Source organism: Penicillium canariense (assembly GCF_028826845.1).
Source record: "Penicillium canariense strain IBT 26290 chromosome Unknown utg000004l_segment0_segment0, whole genome shotgun sequence".
Taxonomy (NCBI): domain Eukaryota; kingdom Fungi; phylum Ascomycota; class Eurotiomycetes; order Eurotiales; family Aspergillaceae; genus Penicillium; species Penicillium canariense.
The window spans coordinates 1,375,317-1,398,249 of NW_026622731.1; the positions used below are offsets into that span (position 1 = coordinate 1,375,317).

Here is a 22,933-nt window from a genome sequence, read left to right on the forward strand (position 1 = left end):
AGTCCGGAGCGTTCCTTCGAAATTTTGAGCGACATATGGTGGATAACTTCACCGAAATTGTCATCGAGGCGTTGCGAGATGATGAACTCCTTCGGCCCCAGTTTGGAATCAGTGGTCGAGTCACCTATAACCGCGCGAACCTATCAGAAACTTCGCTGGAGAACAGCTTCGCGTAAATGAATCTTCAGGACGCGTGGACGCCCTAATAACTAGCGAACACTTCGCATGGGAGAGGCGGAGGAAGGGGGAGAGCAGCGGCGCAGAAGAGGACTGGCACTGCACGAAGACGCAATCGCAACAGCTAGCTAGACTAGGCTCAACGACTAGCAAAATCAACGAGCGCTTTCTACAGTTTAGGACCATAGGAGGATTTCCCTATGCAGTCTAGCCCAACCCCCTTCTCTTCACCGAGTCTATTCCCATTTCCAACGTGCGTGTCGCCTCTGCAAAATGGGTTAAACACCGTGCGTCGACCGAGTACCAGCGCCAGGACTCCGTGCAATCCATGACGTCCAACGACTCAACCAGCCCATTAAAGTCCTTTTCTGCTGACACATACTTCACCACATCAGTAGTGATCCCAATCAGCGTCTCCAGCAACAAAACCTTCGTCCCGACCTTCCACTCTTGCCTAATGTCGCCCACTTACTCGCTCGACCTATCACTGACCTACCATACACCGAGCACCAAGAGAATTTCTGCGAGACGCTTGTCAAACTTTCATACTCGATGTTCAAATAGACTTGGCTAAGGATTGCATTTTTAAACAGGACGCCCAGATTTGAAGTCAAGAAACGAATTCGTTGATAATTCTCTATCTTTCGCAGGAGAATGTTGACCAGTCGAAAATAACCCCCCCAAATGAGGCGGATGCGTTCATGGCAAGTCGCACAGAGCTCTACGCCAGCCACAATCGACTGGTCAACATTCTCCTGCGAAAGATATAGTATTATCATTGGATTTCGTTTCTTGACTTCGAACGGGGCATCTAATGTGATATTACAATCCTCACCCTGTCCACGTGTGAATTACGTTATCTCTTGCAAGTTTTATTCGTTACCAGCGTCTGTTAAAATCCCCACTTACGGTGACGCAAGGTCCATAGCACACCGATTAACTGGTTCCTTTCATCAATTGTGCCAAGGCGAGAAATAAATTGGTTTGTTAAGCTTGTACTAAAGGACACGGAGGAAGACCTCGTTCTGGCTCGAAGCGCCTTCTGGCAGTTGGTTCTGGACGGAAACTGGAGAATAAGACCTAGTGGAAACTCTAAACTGGATAAGAGTTCTAGAACGGGATACTAACCGCTTCTCTTATCTTTGATTCAATCTGCGAAGGGACTGTCACCCCCACTGTTTGGCGATGATATCTCTAATAGGATGTGCTGACTACCTATAAAGCCTGTCTTAAGAAGCTTTTGCCAAATCTCTTGCTACCCACCGTCCAACCGTTATCATGCACGTCTCATTCAACACTGGCCTGCTTTGGGCCGCCTGGCATATCTCCCTGGCAAATGCCATTGTCAAGCACGGGATCGTTGGCATGGGAATTAACATGTACAAGCCTTTCTGTTGTAATGCCTGTTTTGATACCTTGTCGCCTCTCCACCTCTCCTGTACGAACGATGAAAATGTCACATATGCTGCTTGTAGAGCATCAAACAAGCCGTGGCTGGAGACACTAGCTTACTGCTTTGAGCAAAAATGTGCTGACGATGGCCTCTCCACCTCTGAGACAGGCCAGTGCTGGATCAAAATGGCTGCGGAAGGACTTGCTGTGCCACCATTTCAGGCGATTGTGCCAGTCAGCGCCCCTGCTGTTGAGCTCAGCGACGATGCCGTATTCTTAAAGACGTCAAGCCGAGTTAATGAGGCGGTTTATGAAATGACACACGAGTCCTATGAGGAGTGGGAATATGAAGAGGACATGCACAGTCGCACAGCGTGAGTTTCGTTCCCTCCGTATCTTTCAAGCATAACGTTTCACTAAAATCAGGAGTAGGACTGCGATTATCTGTTGCGCAGTCGGATTTTGCGTGTTGGCAGCTATACGATCTCTACCTCGTTTCAGAATTCCTGTTCCCCAAGTGCTAGGGTTGAAGATCTCGCAGTACGTAACCACGCCAGCACTCTTTAATTCGAGGCATCGCAATCCCTTGCCATATTGTAAGTGACTTGGATATGTACCTATTTGTCCGTTCCTGACAGATGCAGATATTGGCTATATGCCTTCTCGCAGCCTCTCCTTGGTTATCGTTCTGTACATTGCCCTCAACATTACTTTCTCCCTTTTACCAATTGCAAATCCGTGGAAACATATAAATTATCCGACACCAAGACAGGAAATCGCAGCCTACTTTGCCAACCGCGTCGGTGTCCTGAGTTTTGCCAACATCGCGCTTGCAGTCCTTTTCGCTGGTCGTAACAATCCCTTGATGCTGATCGCCGGGTTCGATCAAACGGCATGTTTCACCTTTCATCGATGGGCTGCGCGAGTAGCAACTGTACAAGCTATCATTCATTCCATCCTTTTCACCCTCTATTACACTTGGGATGGAGGATATGCGACGTACGCGACAGAAGCGGCTAAGGCATACTACTGGTGGGGTATAATTGGTACTGTTGTCTTATGCCTTGCTATCACATCTGCAGTTCTCGTGGTTCGCGTTCGATTCTATGGGCTGTTCCTGGTCACTCACATTGGGTTGGCCATGCTCGCTTTGATCGCCTGCTGGTACCATATAATCGAACGGTATTCAAAAAATTGGGGATACGAAGTGTGGCTCTATATCTCATTCGCATTCTGGGGGTTTGACCGGTTCGTTAGGCTCCTTCGTATTGGAATCTACAACAATATCTGGCCTATCTCACAGTCTAACGTCGAGCTGGTGGCTAATAGCCAGTTTGTCAAAATTACTGTCTTCCCCAAAAGAGCGTGGGACTTCAAGGCAGGTCAGCATTGCTACCTGTACCTCCCATCTGCTGGAAAGTTTTACGAATCTCATCCTTTCAGTGTTGCTGGCTGGGTTCGAGGCACAGCTGGGGCGGGAGATCGGACGATGGAACAGCCCATCGAATTGGCTGGAGCTTCAAATGTTGTGGAAAAGATTCCCAATACTTCTGCCGCGACAGATCAAGCCCATGCAAAGCCGGAGGCTTCGTCGTCACCCAGCGTCTATTTCATCATCCGACCATCCAAAGGGGCCACGTTGCGGCTGCATAAACAGCTAGTCGCGTCATCTCAAAGGATAATCTCCATGCCTGTGATCATTGAGGGTCCATACGGCCATGAACCCCCTCTCGGACGAGCGGATCGAATTCTATGTATTGCTGGTGGAATAGGAATTACGTCCATCCTCTCCTATGTCCAACGATATCTGGAAGACCGTTCTGCCAAGACTAGGTTGCTCAAGGCAGAAAAACTCGTGGTTGTATGGTCCGCAAAAGAGCAGGAACTTATTGACACTATACGGGAGCAGATACCAGCAAATGGGACCGTCGAAGGCCTTGAGTTGCAAGTTATATGTACAGAAAATACGATCCCGGACAGGAGGATGGACCTTATGAGGACGGTCAGCAGAGAAGCTGAACAGGCCCAGCGCCTGGCAGTAGTAGTCTGTGGGCCTGGCCAAATGGCTGATGTGGCACGGAAAGCTGTAGTTTCATGTTTAGCAGATGGGCGCGTTGTTGAGTTACACGAGGAGGCGTTTGCCTGGTGAGGCTGAAAAAAAATCTTCATACCGGAGACCACCGGGCATGAGTCAGAAAGATTGTACGAGGTATAATTGTCCAAATTGCAATCATGTTCCGACGTGCTTCGAAGGGCGTTTTATGGCCCCAATGGACAAAAAGTTGATGTGAAAGCTCCTTTCGAATGTACTCGATCAGAGGGCTGGGTGGAGAAGGCGTTCTCTCTTGATCAATATTTTTAATCACCGCCCTACTTCAAGAAAAGGTATTGTAAAATGGGTCCATGCCACTCCAAAGTGGAAGGTGGTAGTGGGCCCACCACGCATTGCACTTTCTATGCTTGCTCACAGAATAGCAACACAAGGCCAATAGAGAACGCTGGATGCCTCAACTTTCTAGCATTTACAATGACCTACTGTACATAGGAAATACTAAACGAATGTGGGCCCATCAGCAACTAATCAGTTGCTAGCGGTAAGTTATCCCTTCATGTGCTGACACATATTCATTCTCAGGCAAAATCTCGGCAATATTAGTCGGAACATCGAGCGGTGATGCAGTGGCGTGACTCGTGAGTCGTGACTAGTGTGCCAAGTGGAGTAAATTCGAGTAAATTAAATTGAGGTGGAGCGTTTTAGTTCACCTCCCCTAATACAACCGGGAACATTTTATCATGTCGCAACACTCTCTGAGAGACGTGTTGATCAACAATGTGAAAGACCGGAAAATAATTGTCTGGGATGAGCTCCAAGTACCTCCTAATATGGAGTCCGATACTGATCAATGGGTTGGATATTTCCAGCCATTGGTCCAAATTTCGGGCCATTTTAGCTCTTACTGGGCAAGGCCTCGAGAGCGGCCTGACACAGTTCTTCTAGTGACATGTAAGTACAGATCGAAGAACGATAGAAAAGTTGCCAGATTGCTGATCCATCTATTATAGTGTGGCGCAACATGTCAAAACTAAGGGGTTTCGAAGACACCCCTGGCGCCCAGCTCTTCTGGGAGAATCTTGCTAGCAAAGGGATTTTACGCATAGCATCCCACGAGACTGTTGTGCATAGCAATTGGTTTAACTGCTTGAAGGGGTCTTTCATTCAGTTATTCTGGGTCTATTTTCCCGCCTCTATAGATGAAGATCAGCTGGCCCAAATTACAAAGTCCAAAGGTATCCTTCCACCAGCAATGGGCTTTTCAGTCCCGCGAAAGGATTTTCTCCTGACACACATCCCTGCGAAAATATGGGCAAACCAAACGAAAACTGTGAATGAACAGGAAACCCAGTTAATGCTGTGGCCGCATTTCTGGCAGAATGAAGAGAAGGCCGAGTTTCGGAACATTCATAAGGGTCGTACAATTAGATCTCCGACCGTGAGGGAAGAATTCGTTACAGAGTTGGAATACATGAACCCGGTGGCGTGGAAAGAAGAGTTCTGTACTTTTACCTGCTTTCCTCTGGATCGAGAGAATCGCTAGATGGAATTTCTTTACTAGTTTCACGTTCAAGTACCTTTTCATGAGGGACATGGAAAATGTTGAATTTATTGCTTATATTGTAACAGTCATCTCAAATCACCCCCCAACCGATATAACTGTTCTCGTCATCGCACCCATTGTCAATTTCACAACTGCGGAATGGATCTTCCCAATTTATTCTCTGGCCATCCATGTCTATATAAAAACCAATTCACCCACGCCTGAATGAAAGCTCCACCTTTGATTTGTGTTCGTGTTCCAAGTTGACTTTGTCTGTTGAAAGTACCAATAGCCCACACTGAACCAGACGTAGGTTTCGGGGGGTTTCCGGTAGTATTATCGCAAGAAGTGTGACGAATAAGGACTGATATTGTATATTTCTTTTCTGTTAGTTTTAGTGCCCTCGGTGCCGGTAGTCTCTTTAAATCTACCGAAGAATCGCTCCGCCTATGTCGTTGCTATTCTCACTGTTGGTTTCCTGCTCTTGTAGAGTCGGCCTTTGGTAGAATTCGCATACTAGCGAATGAACTCTTTTACTATTTTATGGCTTAGTGGCAAGTAACCTAGTATAGTTTTCTATTCTTGAAATCCGTTTTCTAGATCTGTAGTAAAGCTAAGAAATAATTAGCTGTGCTATCGACACTATGAATTTAAAACTCCTTAAGCCAGAGATTCAAGGTTTGTTGGTGTAATCTTTTGGTCCTTGGAAGTTTTCTATCTTTATTTCGAATAGCATCTTCCTCCTTGTGGGCTCCAGGAATATAGCCGTTCCTCTGCCGTAAGAGACGGCGCCTTTCTTTAGCCTTCTCATCGCGCTTAGAGAAAAAGGCTTTTTGACCCATAACCAGATGTTGATTGTGAGCTCAAAGGTGAAGAGGCAGTCTTTGAGGAACAGCTGCAAGCAATGAATGTATGTTATGTTTAATGGGATAGTGGAGGGGATAAAGTCCTTTTATATTTTAGATTATATAACATGATGATATGATACACAATAGTGCAAATGCTGGTTTAAAGAGCATAATCTTGAACAGGACAGGCCACCTCAATTTTGGTTTGGCTTGGGGTTAATGGCGTAGTTTTTTGACTAAATGGAGACCTCCAGGGTGGGAGGACCTCACACGTACTATTACGCGCTAGTGTTCACAAAATAGATGACCCTATAGGGCATGTCCTTTTTAGGTATAGCCTGACTTGAACTGGAAGGAAAGGAGTACGGCTTCCTGACTAGACAATAAGGGCCGGTGACTAAGCAACGGCTGAGTGATCACTGAGCGGTCGCTGAGTAGCTCTCGACGATCATAGAGAACTGCTGATTGGTCACTGAGCGATCACATGACTGCACTGATCAGATCACTGAGCATGAGCGCGTGCTGACATTTACTTAGTGAGCCTGATCCTGATCGCCCTCATTAAAGCGGCGGCAGCCCAGACAGGAAAGCCCCACCTGGCGGACAAAATCTGGTGTATATAGGGACATATTGTACACTCGCCATAGCATACTTGACATCATCAAGAATCGTATTAGGTATCAAGAGTCCAATCTTTCATGGCAACATTCTCAAATATGATAGGTGACATGACGCGCGAGCATCAGCAGTAGATTACGAATAGGAAAATAGAAACGATAGAATGAACGGGAACAAGGTCGCCGGACATGCCCCTTCCCAACCAAGCACAAGATCTCTTGTCTTCCAACCTGATGGAGGGCAGTCCCCCCTCGTCCCTTAACCAACACCGAAACAAACAAGTCCAGATCAGCGCCGGCCCGCCTCAGAGAATCGAAGGGGGCCGACTGGGTATCAAAAGACCTCGAAGAGGCCGAGTCAAATCCGACGGAACAGAATCATGACAGGAGTACGTGCGTAGCGTGCACTTGCCAACAACAGACCGAGAAGAGCCACCGAGCGGCGGCAGCGACGAGCGCCCTTAGTAGGGGACCTTCTCCTCGTAGATGGGCGGCTGGCCCTTGTCCATGTTCCACGAGATCTTGGCCTTCTCGTCGAGCCAGGCGTCCTCGTCGGTGATGGGAATGACGCGCGAGGTGTGGGCAACCTCCTGTTTGCTGACACCGGCCGGGTCGCGCGGAATCCAGAGCAGCGGCACCTGCGAGTTGACGGCCGGGTGGCAGTAAGCGTTCTCCTCGACCTCGGGCGCGTAGGTGGTGGTCTCCAGCGGGCTGGGGACGAGGCGGCGCAGGGCCGCATAGTCGTGGTACCGGTCCGGGCGCAACCACTTGACAATGAAGTTGGGCGCCTTCTGCGCGGAGGGCAGGGAGCCGTTGGTGAGGCCCTTCTCGGCCTTGGCCACGGAAGTGCCGGCCACGCCGTCGGAGGCGGACTCCTCCGCGCTGTGCTGCTGGCGGTCCCGGGCGAGCAGGGCTTCCTCCTCGTACTCCAGGTTCTTGGGCAGGTAGTCGAGCAGCGGCTGCATGGCGCTGTTCATCGAAATGTGGTAGAGCACGGTGAAGACCAGGAAGATGATCATGAGGATCAGCGGGCCCACGGCCAATTGGTTGGCGCCCGAGCCCATGGCAAACAAGCCGATGAGGCAGACAATGAGCAGATAGCAGCCCACGGTGAGATGCTGCAGGGCAAGGGTGTAGCCACGGCCCTGGCAGTCGATGGTGGCATTCGACACGTACAGCACGTTGTACCGGTACGCGAAGTAGAAGAGGTACAGGCCAATGGTGGCGAAGCCCATAACCAGAGGAGCGATGCAAGAGTAGATGATACCGATGACGGCCAGCAGAGTAAACGCCGGGTAGACGGTACCCCAGCCGAGACCGGCCAGGTTAGACCAGCGATTGTACATCTTGCGGGGAGTGCTGTCGAGGAACTTGCCCAAGACCTTGCCGAGGATGAGACCGACGATCTGGAGGAGGGCGCCAGCACTGAAGGACAGACCCTGAAGGACGATGTAGGAGACATAGAAGTTTGACGCTTGCGGGATCTTGTTGGCGAGCAAGCTGGGGGCGGAGGAGGGGTTATTGATGATGGAAGTGACCACGCTCGTGGCGGCAGAGGCAACGGTGACCACCAGGAAGACTTGAACGACTTGGAAGGTGAAGTACCAGTTCTGGGTAGTCATCTCAACGGCAGACAGACTGGGGGCACCGCCCCACTTGGCCATCAGGCGGAGGATGATGGGGACCAGGGCCATCAGAATGGACATCAGGACGACGGGCAAAAGACCCGTGATAACACCACGGATCCAGCTGGGGACGTCAAGAATGAATTTCAGGAAATGAACCTTGTTGGTCAGGGCGTCGATGTTAGAAATGGCACCGACAAAGGCAGTCGGAATGGCCCAAAAGACAATCATGGCGACAATAAAGCCCAAGGTGGCACTGTAGCGGATGACGCGCTCCCACCACTTGATGCGCAGGTTGGCCCAGATCAGCTGGGTAGGATCAAGGCCGATGTAGCGAGGGGACATGTGGAGAGGAAGGTTGTGTGCAACAGACTGGAAGGCAGACTGGGCATCAGACTGCTGGTAGAACTCGATAAAGACCGATGAGACGAGCTTGGTGTCATGGGCACGATGCTTGGCCTGCAACTCCTCGATCTCAGGGCTAAGACGCTCAATTTCGGAGCGAGCCCAGTTGATGGTGTCGACCTTCTTGCCAATCAGGAACTTCAAACGGTGAGTGGGACGGTCCTTGGCCTGAACCCAGCGGGCAGCCACGGAGCCCGACTCATCGTCGAACTGGTCAACGCCTTCCTCGCCAGTGTGGCCGTCCTCCAGGGCACCCTCCTTCTTCAGCTGCTTGTTGCGGGCTTTGTTGGCCATCACGATAAGCTTGGTCTCGGCACCCTCAAGTTTCATGGCGGCGCTGTCGCGCTCCTTGACCTTCTCCTCCAGCTCGGCAGTGTCAGTGGCGAGCCAGACGTTCTTGACCTTTTCACGGCCGAACATGGCGCGGAGCTTGTCCTTGTTCAGGTAGTCCTGGGTAACCGCGGTGAACAGAACGGTGCGAGAAGAGATGCGGCTGGCATACGCAGGCGAATAGAGATACGCCTGGCGCAGGTTGATGTAGAACAAGTGCTCACGAGTGATGGTGAAGAAAACGATAGCTGCAAATTGATGGTTAGCCTTCAATTACATGGCACCGCCCTGATACACTCCGACAGCTCCAAAAGAGCTCGAACACTGGGGGCAGGGTCCCATTCTTACCAACAAAGATCCAAGCCAGGAAGCAGTGGGCGTAGAAGCGGCCATAGTTATCAGAGCTGACGTTGGAAATACTCAGCAGATTCAATTGCTGGCCACCGCCGCCGCCAGTCGCGTTGACGGGGAACAGAATGGGCCAGGTGACACAACAGCCGACAAACATCAGAACCGAGATGAGCTTCAGGAAGCGCAGCAGTAGATACGCGTCCATGGAGTGGTGCTGCAGGACATAGGTGTCGGGCAGCTTGTACATGGCCGCCACCCAGTTCCAGAGGCCGGTAGGGGTTTCCGGGGTCCGCTGCCAGGACTTCAGGTAGCCGATGTAGGTACGGGGCATGTACATTCTGCGGTTGCTACGGCGCAAAATGATGAAGAGCACCAGCATCACCGTGAAGGAGATCAGGGCCGGAATCAGCGTGGTCAGGAACGCGGAGGCCGAGCTAGACGCCGCCGACGGGTCATCCTGTCGAGGCATTGGTTAGTATCGGGAGGACATGCATCGCGGGCGTTGGTTGGGGAAACGTGAAGGAGTCGCGTACGCTGGCACGGGCAAACACCCGGTGCACGGCACCAGTGTTGTCCGCCATAGTGAAGGTCGGGAGTCGAGAATCCACGGAGGAAACGACGTCTCCGGCGAAGAGAGAGTAATTGAAGTGCCGCACGTGTTGGAAGTTGACGGGGCGTCAGTAGGTCGTTCCCCAAAGTTGGCGAGTCGAGGGCAGGAGAGAAAGGAGGAGAAAAAGGAGAAAAAAATGCAGCAGATTAAGCTCTAGAAGGGGAGGGTCATCGGTGTCTGATCGGCGATCTTGGCCCTACGTAATTCCCAGCTTTTCTCCCTCTTTTCTCTCTCTTTTTCACACTGGCCGAATGGCGTACAGGCTGGCAGGGGGTCTTGCAGAGCTCCTCCCCCTGCTAGTTCATTTTTGTGGTCCCCCTGGGTTGCAGCTCCACTTGGCGGTCGGTGGCGAGTGAGCGACCGATCCAGACTGGCGCTCGCGCTGGGCGTCCGCGGGAGGTGGTCTGCGATCGGCTGGTTCCTTGATTTGCATAGGGTCAATGACTCGACGAGATATACTCCGTACTCCGTACTCCAGGATTGGTAGGGACTATGGACCGCCGATCGGCTCTGAGATAGGAGATGAGCCTGCTGCAAGACCCCGGACTGGTGAGCTGGGGGAAGGCTGAACACCGCCACACCAGCCACACATTTCCCAGCTGCAGATTGCGCTGGTGGGTCAAACCATGGCAAAGGATGCATATCAGCCCAAAGCCACAGTCGCAAACACCACGATCTCCTAGACTAACTTACGAGCGTAGCTGTCCGCCATAATGCACCAGACAGCCCTCGTCCAGGTGGCGGCAGGTGCCAGTGTCCACCCCCCCCGGACCCAAGACAGCTCAGACAACGCGGAATCTAGGGGCGGGGATTGTTTCTCCGCCGCGTCACAATTGGATCATCGTGTAGCAGGTAGACGGCGGCAAAAAGAACATGAGAAGACAGCGCCCGACGGAGTTTTCTTCCAAGCAAGTCCATAATTGCCGAGCATCACGCGAGTTTGTTCGCCGGCCTGCGATGATGCTCCGCCTGGCATGCCACGCCCTCTCGTAGGTACGATACGAGTAGGCAACTCGCTAGTCTCGGTCTGTGAATAGAGAGAGTTTCAATGGCGCAGACTCAGCTCTGGACTATCAGCCGACAAGACAAAAGAAAGCAAAGAACACACCAAAAGGATCGCCGACGAGGGCGCGCTCTAGTACAGGCTTGCAACGAGGATGGCTAACTTGCGCTGTGCTGGACCCAATAGATCGGGCGGGTCGACGACGCTAGCAGCAACTAGTGGGCTGCACTATTTGGTCCGTTCACGACCCATGGGCTGTGGCGGGTCCCATCAGAAAATCAAACAAAGGTGAAATTTGGAGACTTGGCCCGGTCGAAGTTTGTGCTGGGGGGTTTCCTCCATGGGTAGTCCCATGTATCACACTGGAATTCGTGGGGCGTAGTGCGGCGAGCGAGGGGCAGTTCTGCTTGATGTCACCGGAATGAGGTCTAAGTCCACCCACGGACCAACCGAGCGACACTCTCGTCATGAGATGATGATCCAGCGCTCATAGCGATCGGCGATTGGCGAGCCTCGATCATTTTGTTGAACTCGATATCATCTCTTCGCCCTTCCCATGGATACGCAGTGGCTCGTGGCTCTCAGGTGTAGTCATCGCTCTCTATTAACACCGTGGCTAGAGTCTGGCGGTCTCGGGGGACAGAAGATTTCGATAGGTACGGAGAGACAGGAGTGCAAACTCCTGGTACGTGGATGTACTTGACCGCACCTCTCCATGCGGAAAGCGACCTCGAACGTCTCGGTTTCTCCGCCAGGCGGGCCCCACCCCAGGTGTTCTTGCGCAAAACCCACATGTTAGGGTACCGTTGCAAGCCAGGGACCGGGTCATGGATTTTTGATTTTTGTCTTTTCTGATATCAGTTTCTCGCAGGGCCGGAGGCTGGGTCGTATTTCTCGCAGCTCAATGGGAGCCAGGTGCCCACTGGGCAGTGGCCGTGGATCACCCCCGTTCGATGACGCTTCCAACTCAAGGCGTTTAAGCGCCCGGGTCTTGCCAAGCCCAACCCACGTTGCAGGCAACAGAGTACTTACTGTTCCCTTCGTGCCTGCTGCGACGCCGGTTGTGATGATGAACTCGTCGTGCAATGGGACGTATTCAGAGATGAACGTTGAACTATGATACCTTGAGAAGATTATGCGATTCTTTGGCCTAAACCGCCCATGTCACGCTTGACGGTGGTGAATGTATACACGGAGGGTAAAACCCATTATTTAGGGATTTAGGATGATCCTATAGCCGGCACACACAAGAGCTCGGTCAAAGTACTATTCGGCAAGTGGGGGCGAACAGTAAATCAACGTGCTACAAAATATGACAGGGGTGACAGGGGTAACATGTCAAAATCATCTCTTCATTGGGGTGAGGTTCTGCTCCTACTACTGTCAAAGCTCTCCTGGAGCTCAGTCTGGAACACGCCAATGCCCCGAATCGGCGGCCGTAGCGACAGAAAGCTCATCAGCATCTCGTTGAAATGAAACTGGAGGTCCGGTGGCAGCTGCCAGTGGGCCGTGTGCAGCGCACCAGTAGACCATGCCCGTTCAGGGTCCCGCAGGTCTGGATCGCACCCTTGCTCCAGCAATAGCCACAGCAGGGTCTCGCAGGCAAGGTATCGGTCCAGCTGGTGCTGCTCGACCAGCGCGCACAGGTAGACGAGGAATCGTTGAGTCTGGCTGTCCGAGTCCTTGAAGTCCCACAGGGCGGCGGTAATGTAAATAAGCGCGGCCGTCCGGCTGACCTCCTGGGTCATCGCGTTGTGGACCACGTATATGCGGGATGCGTGGGGTACCTGCGAGGGCCGGGGCCCGCTGGAGAGGAGGGAGAAGAGCGGGCTTTCCATTTGGAAAGCGGTGCGTCGCGGGGTTGATTGGGGTTGGCATTCAGAAGCACTGTGCATTTGCATGAGGTCTTGCGCTCCCTGGAGAAATGTGACCAGCCAGCGCCGGTCAGCCGGGTCGAGGGTTGGGGTTTTGGCCGGCATGATGCACCGCATGTAGTGGAGAAAGACTTCCACGGAAGGATTTGCTCCTACCCGCTGCCGCATAATTCGAACAGCATGGTCAAGGTAGGCATGCGCATCCTGGCTGCTTCCGTATCGCTCCTCCGAGAGGGCCAAGCCGGCTAGGGCCATGGCTAATTGGTCGTCGTGCACGTGTAATGAACCGGCGACGGCGTCCTCAATATTCTTTTTGGCCTGTCCGACATGTCGCCGGACTTCCTTGCTGTCTGAAAGCCCATACAGCTGGGCTTTATACCGCGCACAGTACACGAGAACCACGGCTTGAAAAGAAAAGGGGTGTTCCATGGCGGTTCGGAAGATCTGATTCTTCACATAAGAATTCTGGCCGGACCAGTAGGTCAATTTGGTCGTCCAATAATCCACCAGCTCCATGTCTTCAGGATCCTGGAGCATCGGTAAACTAGAAAAGGGATCTCTCCGCGATGCATCGAGCATCGTCACCGGTGACTCCATCTGTAGTGGCACCGTCTGCTGGGCGTATGGTATCCCTGTCGAGAAACGAATCTGCAGCTGGAAGGCTCGGCTTGTTAGAATATGCTTTCTTTGCTTCATGCTTGCTAGTTCATGCGATTGAGATGAAACGGAAATGTGTCATCCATACCGGAGATATCTGCTCGCCGGCAGGTCCTGGCGTGCCTGTCATGGCTGCCTCCTTGTCCGTGTCGTAACCCGAATCATTCCTGGCCGGCAAGGCCCTTGCTTCTTGGAGTTGCTCTGGGTGTAAACTTCCATGTGAAAGTTTGCGCTGCTTTCTTTTCTCCTGGACATGATGTCGCATTACATGTGCCCGCTTTTCCTTCGAGGACGAGGTTGAATCGACAAAATAGAATGACTGCTTTTTGGGTTGTGTTTCCGCATCAGCGCCGCGCCGGCGGCGTCTCGACTTCGCATCCGGATCGCCATCGCTGGAGGGCCCTGTAAACCGAATTCTGATATTAGCCGCCATCGCCAACAAACACAACTTCTTCCAGCCTTGCACATAAACGTACCCGGAACCTCCGCTTTCGACGACGCCGAGGACCCTATGCTCGGAGGGGCCCAGGTCGAATCCCCCATCCGTCGCTCGTTGCCAGACATCGCCGCGGGATAGAGGACAGCGGTGGTCTCGACGCAATTTAGCACCGGCTACAGCTGCATACCGCGCCAGCGATCACCAAAATTCCTCCAGCAAAAGAATCGGGGTTCGGACAGAATCATCGCAGGCCTTTTGGTGCGGGCAATCAGTCAGACCGGGCGAGGGAGCCGGGTTTGATCTGCTGGTGCCCAAAAAGGGTGATAGGAGGTGAGGGTGACGCTAGACTAGGGAGATGGCAATGATACTCAACCGGCAATGCAAGGCAAAGCAGGTGATCATAGGCCGATCGTAACACGTGCATCCGTTTGTCCGGTCGATCGGAAAGGTCTGAATGGCGAAGAGAGAGTCCCAAGACCAGCTCAGTGTGTAGTGTCTGCGCTGGGGGAGGGGGAACTGGACGGCAGCATCCAGAATCGATGTGAAGAGTCGACTTTCCGTCCTCGGAGAAAACGAGGCGCACTGGTTGCACTTGCGTATTGCCCGGACAGGCTGAACTTGGGAACCTTCCGGAGGAAAGTGGGTCGCCCCATTTCAGGCAGTTTGTGCGGTCATTGTGTTCCAACAAGGCACAGGGGCGGCGAGGCAAAGGGGGGAAGTTGCAGGGCCGTGCCGATGATGTGACTGGCTGGAAGCCAGCGGTCACACAAGTTCTAAAACGACCTGCTCTGCTTGGGAGTTACGTTCGGCATTCATTCGGAGGAATCCTGGGACTTGCGATAGCTCACCGCTGACCATTGACCATTGACCATTTTGGACCACGGTTTGGGACGGCCTGCGAGACCAATTTGAGCCACTTGGGACCAGGGAGACTAATGCCCTGATTTGGTTTAGCGTGAACTCTGCCGCTGCGCTGACGATTAACAATGATTATGTAATATGTGTGTGTCCGATCAGGCTAAGCGCCCGGCCGCCGTGGGGCTGATTTCAGAAACCACTTAACGCGTCTGCTGTCGGATAAACCAATCCTCCGAAGACGCGTCTCGCGTGTTCGCGTCGCTGCGAAAAAAGAGCCCCCCTGTGCGTGGCTATCTCCAGTCGATCATCGATCACGATCAACTCCCCTTCTTGGTATCTGTGAGAGCTCAATCTTTCTATTGTGGCCACCTTTCTGGCCCTAAGCTCTCTGTATCATGTCTACCCTCGTCGATGCCGTCCTCCAGTCCGAGCTGGGAGGCTCCGGGTCTGGCGCCCGTGACAACATCCGGTCCGACAACTTGCCGAGTTCTCGACGCTCCGAGAGCAATGGTCCCATGAGTGACATGAATGCCTTCCCCGATGATCGAGTTGTCGGGGCCAGCACGTCAGCCGTCAGCCGGCTACGGAATCCGTACGCTCCGGGTCCTGCCCCTGTGATTGACGAGGCTGGAGAGCGAGTACGAGCGGAATTCGAGGAGCTGCTGGAGACTTTCATGGAAGAACCCTCATCATCAGCACCGCCTTCTTCGGGTGAGATGCTGAGTGACAAGTACTACGTCGCCCAGATCAAGGGCATGAAGAAATTCGAGCTGTCTACTCTTTACGTCGACTACACCCACTTGGCCTCCTGGCATAACCCCATTCTGGCTGATGCCATCGCCGAGCAGTACTACCGATTCCTTCCCTTCCTCACCAAGGGTCTCCACAACTTGGTCGCCAAGTATGAACCAGAATATTTTGTTTCGCATCGATTGGCCTCCAGTGCCTCCTCCCAACCGAGCACTTCGGTTGCATCCGCCTACGCCAGTGTGAACGACAACCCAGACCTGGAACGTCAGATCCGTGAGAAGACCCGCCACCAACAGACAGACAAGCTGTTCGCCCTCGCTTTCTACAACCTGCCGCTGGTCTCCCGACTTCGCCAGCTGCGGACAAATCAGATTGGTAAGCTACTGTCGGTGTCTGGAACAGTCACACGAACCTCCGAAATTCGGCCCGAGCTGTCACTGGGCACCTTCATTTGCGAAGGCTGCAGGACCGTTGTGCCGAACGTCGAGCAGACTTTCAAGTACACCGAGCCTACAGAGTGCCCTAACGCAACCTGCGGTAACCGCTTTGGCTGGCGTCTGGATATTGGAAAAAGCACCTTCGTCGACTGGCAGAAGGTTAAGCTTCAGGAATCCTCGCACGAGATTCCGACTGGAAGCATGCCTCGCACTATGGATATCATTCTTCGTGGTGAGATGGTCGATCGGTCGAAGGCTGGCGAGCGTTGCATTTTCACCGGCACTTTGATCGTCGTTCCTGATGTTAGCCAGCTGGGTCTGCCCGGTATGCGCCCCGAAGCTGTTCGTGACAACAGCTCTTTCCGTGGGAGTGAGGTCGGCGGCGGTGGTGTGTCCGGCTTGAAAGCTCTAGGTGTCCGCGATCTGACCTACCGCCTGGCATTCCTGGCCTGCATGGTGACCCCCGACACTACCACCCCAGGCCAGAAGCCGGAGCAGCAACTCAGCGGCCAGTCGAACAACATTCTGGCATCTCTGAACCAGAATTTGGACCCTGATATGAACGATGATAAGGCCCAGGAGGCGTTCCTGAATAGCTTGACGGCGACCGAGGTCGATGACTTGAAGAGATTGGTGCACTCGGAGTACATCTATTCTCGCTTGGTGGACTCAATTGCGCCGATGATCTGGGGTCATCGCCAGATTAAGAAGGGCCTGCTATTGCAACTGATTGGCGGTGTTGGCAAAACTACCCAACAGGAGAGCTTGCAGTTGCGTGGTGATATCAACATCTGCATTGTTGGTGATCCATCCACCAGTAAGAGTCAGTTTTTGAAGTAAGTAATACTCGAGATATGCATGCCTCAGATCCCAAGTTACTAACACTCTTCTAGGTACATTTGCTCCCTGCACCCTCGCGCGGTCTATACTTCCGGTAAGGCTTCGTCCGCTGCAGGTCTGACTGCCTCGGTCGTCAAGGATGCCGAGACCGGCGAGTTCACCATCGAAGCCGGCGCACTGATGCTTGCTGTATGTTCAAAAGCTTCCCATTCTCTGAATAACCCACTAACCACATCTCTAGAATGGCGGTGGTATCTGCGCTATCGACGAATTTGACAAGATGGACATTGTCGACCAAGTCGCTATCCACGAAGCAATGGAACAGCAGACCATCTCCATTGCCAAGGCTGGCATCCACACAACTCTCAACGCTCGTGCCTCCATTCTCGCCGCTGCCAACCCCATCGGCGGCCGATACAACCCCAAGTTCACGCTGCGACAGAACCTGAACTTCAGTGCGCCCATTATGAGTCGTTTCGACGTGTTCTTCATCATTCGCGACGATCCCAAGGAGAACATCGATCGCAAGCTGGCCGACCACATCGTCAATGTGCACATGAACCGCGACGCCGCCGTCGAGCCCGAGCTCAGCACTGAACAGCTGCAGCGGTACATCCAGTTCGCACGCACATTCAAGCCAACTTTCACCGAGGAGGCGAAGACTCTCCTTGTCGAGAAGTACAAAGAGCTCCGCGCGAACGATGCTCAGGGCGGCATGGGCCGCAGCTCGTACCGCATCACCGTGCGTCAGCTGGAGTCGCTGATCCGTTTGTCCGAGGCTGTGGCCAAGGCAAACTGCGTGGAGGAAGTTATCCCCAAATTCGTCATTGAAGCGTACGACCTGCTAAAGCAGAGCATCGTGACGGTCGAGAAGGATGACGTCGAGTTCGATGACGACGCCGCCGCCGCTGCTGCCGCTGCCGCAGCTCGGAACGTCGATGAGGACGAGGAAATGGCCGACCGCGACCGTGAGGGTGATAGTCCCATGCGTGACGAAGGCGAGGAGGCGCCTGCTGAGAAGCCCGAGCGCCAGAAGACCAAGATCACGTACGAGAAGTACGCAAAGATTCTCAACTTCATTGTACAGCGCATCAAGGAGGATGAGACCAACCAGGGCGAGGGTGTTGAGCAGGAGGATCTGATTATCTGGTACTTGGAACAGATCGAGGCTGAGCTGGATACCCAGGAGGATCTGGTTCGCGAGCGCGACCTGTGCACGAAGGTCATCAAGCGGATGGTTCGGGAGGGAATGCTCCTGCGGATCACGTCAAGCCTGGATGACGAGGCTTCTACCCAGCAGGTAGATGGGGACGACAAGGTCCTTTACGTGCTGCACCCCAATGTCGCCTTCGAGGAGCTGTAAGGGGTGGATTCTTTTTGCTTGTCTGGTTTTGGGTTCAGTCCTTGTTTAGCATTTTCAGGGTGGACTTTTCGGAGCACGGGGTTATGAGTGATGATATCCGTTTGTACTTGCGGTTTTTAACTATGTTATGGTACCTACTTCTAGAGCATGAACGCATACTCCTCCGCATTTGAATCTTGAAATTTGAAATTTGCCCGAATGATGCTAACTACGCGATTCATCGAGAGAGGGAATCCAGATACCTGTTCCAGGTACCCTTTGGAGAAGCGCAGTAACACGGTGCATGAAGGAGTCAATTTCCATCAAGTAAAGTGAAGTCCTTGAAGCGTCGTTATGAATCAACCACTTTTCAGCACGGAAAGTACTCAAAAGCACTTTCTATCTCGCGACATCCCTCAAGCTGCGCTGTGCATCCATGACTTCTAGCCTTTTCCGAGCCTGGCGTTTCTCAGCCATGAGCAGGTCGTAGTCTCAACAATACACGAAAGTTATTTCGAACCTTGGCGATGCGCGGCGTAACCTCACCGAAGACCTTGTTCTCGAATCCGACAAAAATTGGACTTCATTAAACTAAATTTGACTGTATTTTGCGAATCACGAATGTCCTAAAGCTTTGCAACGCGTGGGTGGAGAGGTATAATGATAACGTCAGAGAAATTTACGAGAAGACTCCCGACTTCTATGTGGCTTTTTTCAACTGCCCGCTCATTGAATTCCTTATTTCGATGCACATGCAATGATTCTTTCTTTCAATGTACTGTGATAACTATGTATATCTTCAAACCAGAAGTATGGGAGATTTGAAACTCACGGAATGTCACATTACGTGTTCAGGGCCGCTTCAATGAGTTGGCACAACCATGAAACTCACATCAGGTCCAAGTTCCATTAGCAGGCCCAAAATACCCTACATCTGGCATAGCCTTATATGCCACACCCTGTCCATCCGCAGTGTTCAAGTAAACTGTGTTCCCCCACCAGTCCGGGAAGGACGCCCCAGGATACGAGACACAGAAGAAGATGATAATGCCACTAAGCGCCAGACCAGTGTCTAGCGCAGCAGCGAGGACGTAGTTGTACTTGGTCCACCAGGTGAAGAAACGGCGCTTCAAGATGTGGTTGAAGATGAAATTGACCAGCGCCCAACTGGAATAGTTGATCCCGGTTGCTAAACGGGTAAGAGTTAGCAATGATCAAAATAGTGAGACGGGAGAACGTACCAGGAGGAACATTGTATGTGCCCACGAAGATGAGAGGCCAGTTGATCAACTTCCAGAAGCGCTTTCTGGTATATCGGTACATGGCCCACGTTATAAACGGCGCAATGGCTCCAATCCAGAAGAAATGCAGCAGCGGAGAGTATATCTCCCCAATCGAGTAGAGTCTGCGCGGCCCCACAAGACCCCAAATCACAGAAGAGGAGTAGACAGTCCGCCCGTTGGGACAAGAAAACCCATCTGACTGGTCCGACTCGCAAATCCCATCGATGTTCCCCAACATCCACAGAGTAACACCTGCCTGCGTCAGTGCCCCCAGGATTGTCGCTATACCCTGCGCGACGAAGGTAGTGCGCGGGGGCACTTTGAGGTAATGCGCGAGTTTCATGTCCATGGCGAAATAAACGCCCTGGCCGACGACATCCGTCGACAAGATTTTAAAAATCATGTTTGCCAGCGGCTTGCCTTCAAACATATATCCACCGATGAACTCGGAGAGAACGTTGAGTTGATTCGCGTCGACATTGGTGATACCCTGAATGATGCCACAGGGGACCATATACACGGCAGGTATAATGAGGCCCAGGAAAACGCCATAGACAGGAAGTTTGGTCTCGTAAACTTCCACCATTGCAATGGCCATTGCCATGATGATCACAATGATGGTGGCATACCAGTACCAGGGCGTCTTGCGGTACGAGGCACGGATAAGGCGGGCGTGGATATCAAGTTTGTTGCGGCCTTTCATGGCAGCCCAGAGGTCGCGCGCGTGCCAAAGGCCGATATGAGAGAGAACGGAGGTGATGGACGCAAAGGATAGTCCGTACACGAATGCAAAGGTTGCACCAAGATATGGGGGTGAGTATTTGTGGTAGGCTGCAATATCAAGAGTGTTGTCGGCTCCGACGACCCGAGTCGTATTGTAGACAGCGCCTGTGTTATCGTATACATCACTGGTCATCATAGGCAGATACGCTGTGAACCAGGTATTTGTATAGTATAAAATTGGGGTAATGATCCAGAAGAAAAAGGCAAACCCGAGGAAGACGTTGATCGCCGCCCAGGATGGCGACAATAGCGGATTAGTGTTATAAGCAATCTGGCTCCAGTCGAAGGTAATCGGACTCAGGCCGAGCCCAGTTTGCATGCCAAATAGCTGATTGACAACCACATTCTTTGGTGCGATCCAACAAACCCAGGTGAAATACGACAGGGCAGTGAAGATCAAGCCGGGGAACCAATACCACACAAACGCGCCGGTCATGACGTACATAAAGAAGCGCAGGCGGGTAATACGCCATCCATTCGCGATGGTATTTGCTCGAGAGTGAAGCGTCTCCAGCATAGCGCAGTTAGAGAGCACACCCGGCCAGATAATGCGCGCTGGTTCGACCAACCATGGCGCCGAGAGTCCGGCTACACCGAAGCCCAGGAGCTGGGCGCACAGCACGATCATCACATAGAAGCCGGGCTTCAGGTGAAAATTGTAGAACGAGGCGCTGGCGGCTTGGATGATGTTTGTAGCGTCGGCGGTGGCAAAACCAAAGGATACATTGCTCATAATGACAATCAGCGCGTGCTCCTTGATATTGAATTTGCGGTCTGGATTAAGAGTGAAGGAGCCCAGGCGTCCGAGGCGAATTGTAGATAGAGGGAGAGTCTTGGCGAGGAAAACACCAAGTGGATAGGCGAGCAACTCAGCGACTAGAGCTACGATGTGCACCGAGGGATAGCGCAAGGAGAAGAATTGATTGATACCGGAGCCCAGGATGGTGAACACAATGCCTAGCACCCACATGCGCACCGTGTTGACGGGCATGCTGGGGTCATCAGTCTCTGGGACGACGGCCCTAACTGTGAAATTGTCAATCCATCGGATGCTGGGATGGGATTATATCGACGTAAACTGTGCGTAGCTCACCTTCTGGAAATGGCGACCGATCCGATTCATAACTATATTCCTCATTCGTGTTGTCGGTGATCTCTGCATCTAGCTCAGCCTTACCCGTGAATCCCTCAGCCACCTCCTCATCTGTCTTCACGAGGGCGGGCTTCGCAGTCTCGGCCTTGACGTCCTCCATAATGAGCCAGTCAACAGCAGCAGGGCAATTCCAGACCCGGGGTGCGTAACTTGGAATGCTCATTTCGCGCGGGCCTTGCGCGGACAGGTCCTCTTTATTGCCCCCATCTTTGCCAATGCCGACCGGCGTAGATTTAGTGCGACGGACGCGGGGGAGCGTATAGATAAGGCTAAGGCGATGACAAGCCATTTGATACGCCGGAATGTGGAGCCAGCGGGTGGGTTTAGCTTGAGATAGGCCGGTCCAACCCCGCTTTGATCATACGGGGACGGGGAGCCGGAGGTTCCTACAGTGGGTGCTGAGAAACTCAAGGGTGGCTGTCGAATTCGTGAGATCATTGGAAGTTGTCGGTGTCAACAAACTCCGGGAAGTATAGTGAAGGACTGCAGGCAAGTTGGGTGGCGGTGAACATAGTGTGTAGATGGACGTTTAGACGGCATCGTTATCAGGGGCCGCGAAGCCGAGCCGCGCAGCATTACATTTGCCGACGACAGATGCAACGCTTAGTGAGATAGGAGCGACTAGTGCAACTACCAAGCAGGGTAAGCTCGTTTCCCAGCCTATGAGGCGGGCCAAGTCAGGCTAAAGACCAGATCGCCCAGCGAATAGGACTGCAACAGCGCAGTTCTCCTCCATACAAAGAGATAAGCTGCGGTAGAATACTAACCCACCCATAGCTGCTAGCCTTGTTGCGTACTTGATGATGAGACAGAGACTGATCTAGGCCAGCCCGCTCTCACACCAGGCGGATGTTGACCGAGTCAGTACCATTATCAAGACTTTTAGTTTTTCGACCACCCAATTTTAGAACACCTTTGACAATATATTTATTATATAATAATTCTATATAGAATCTTTGATTGAAGAAACTAAAGATATTATAACTTTCACTGTGCTGTTGACCTTGCCAATAGGCAATACTATTGCCAACAACTATGACAGTGTCGTTTCAAGTATCGTCCCGCAACTTGCTCTGATGTGGAACGGAACCTAATCAGCCGCGGATCAGTTCATCCGAGAATACTATTAGAGTAGATGGAGTCGCAGGCTGTGTTGGGGTTCTGATTTCTGACTCTATCCTGGCAAGGAGGATATCGCTGCGAATTGGCGGCACCGTGGACCGTCATGTAATGAATCTCTGAATACATCCATCGACGTCGGCGTCGCTAGGTATCCACGGTTGGCGCATCCTCATCATTGATTTCGGCCTTGTTGAAACCATCACTCTCGTCGGGATCGCTGCCGAAGTCACCATCAGAGTCATCTAAGTCCGTTTCTGCCTTACTGTACGGCGCATTTATCATTGGCGACAGAGTCAGTCTCCGGTTGTCAATGCTTCAACGGAATAGTAATGGATGCATTAAAACAATATACCACCGGATTACCCGCCTCTATTCTTCTTGAGAATATAGGTATAGTTTTACATTGCTTGTATTTCTTCCCGCATGGAGTATTTAAACACA

At 52.3% G+C, this 22,933-nt stretch overlaps 6 protein-coding genes across 6 annotated transcripts; 3 read left to right on the forward strand and 3 right to left on the reverse strand.

The window, feature by feature from the left end:
- Positions 1 to 1,455: 1,455 nt before the first annotated feature.
- N7482_006842 (putative ferric-chelate reductase (Fre2)) lies at positions 1,456 to 3,718 on the forward strand (the record flags this gene model as incomplete). Its single annotated transcript, XM_056688967.1, has 3 exons — positions 1,456 to 1,943; positions 2,071 to 2,165; positions 2,214 to 3,718. 3 exons carry the CDS (start codon positions 1,456 to 1,458, stop codon positions 3,716 to 3,718), a joined length of 2,088 nt encoding a protein of 695 aa, XP_056541396.1.
- A 644-nt stretch (positions 3,719 to 4,362) lies between these two features.
- On the forward strand, positions 4,363 to 5,165 carry N7482_006843 (uncharacterized protein; the record flags this gene model as incomplete). Its single annotated transcript, XM_056688968.1, has 2 exons — positions 4,363 to 4,573; positions 4,633 to 5,165. The coding sequence occupies 2 exons, from the start codon at positions 4,363 to 4,365 to the stop codon at positions 5,163 to 5,165; spliced, it is 744 nt and encodes a 247-aa protein (XP_056541397.1).
- A 1,926-nt stretch (positions 5,166 to 7,091) lies between these two features.
- N7482_006844 (uncharacterized protein) lies at positions 7,092 to 9,922 on the reverse strand (the record flags this gene model as incomplete). Its single annotated transcript, XM_056688969.1, has 3 exons — positions 7,092 to 9,238; positions 9,339 to 9,798; positions 9,875 to 9,922. The coding sequence occupies 3 exons, from the start codon at positions 9,920 to 9,922 to the stop codon at positions 7,092 to 7,094; spliced, it is 2,655 nt and encodes an 884-aa protein (XP_056541398.1).
- A 2,384-nt stretch (positions 9,923 to 12,306) lies between these two features.
- Positions 12,307 to 14,049, reverse strand: N7482_006845 (uncharacterized protein; the record flags this gene model as incomplete). Its single annotated transcript, XM_056688970.1, has 3 exons — positions 12,307 to 13,482; positions 13,574 to 13,887; positions 13,962 to 14,049. The coding sequence occupies 3 exons, from the start codon at positions 14,047 to 14,049 to the stop codon at positions 12,307 to 12,309; spliced, it is 1,578 nt and encodes a 525-aa protein (XP_056541399.1).
- A 1,128-nt stretch (positions 14,050 to 15,177) lies between these two features.
- Positions 15,178 to 18,172, forward strand: N7482_006846 (MCM DNA helicase complex subunit MCM6; the record flags this gene model as incomplete). The annotated part of the gene is made up of 3 exons (XM_056688971.1): positions 15,178 to 16,805; positions 16,863 to 16,998; positions 17,051 to 18,172. The coding sequence occupies 3 exons, from the start codon at positions 15,178 to 15,180 to the stop codon at positions 18,170 to 18,172; spliced, it is 2,886 nt and encodes a 961-aa protein (XP_056541400.1).
- Positions 18,173 to 19,044: 872 nt separating this feature from the next.
- On the reverse strand, positions 19,045 to 21,659 carry optD (uncharacterized protein; the record flags this gene model as incomplete). The annotated part of the gene is made up of 3 exons (XM_056688972.1): positions 19,045 to 19,340; positions 19,393 to 21,243; positions 21,311 to 21,659. 3 exons carry the CDS (start codon positions 21,657 to 21,659, stop codon positions 19,045 to 19,047), a joined length of 2,496 nt encoding a protein of 831 aa, XP_056541401.1.
- Between the last annotated feature and the right edge of the window lie 1,274 nt (positions 21,660 to 22,933).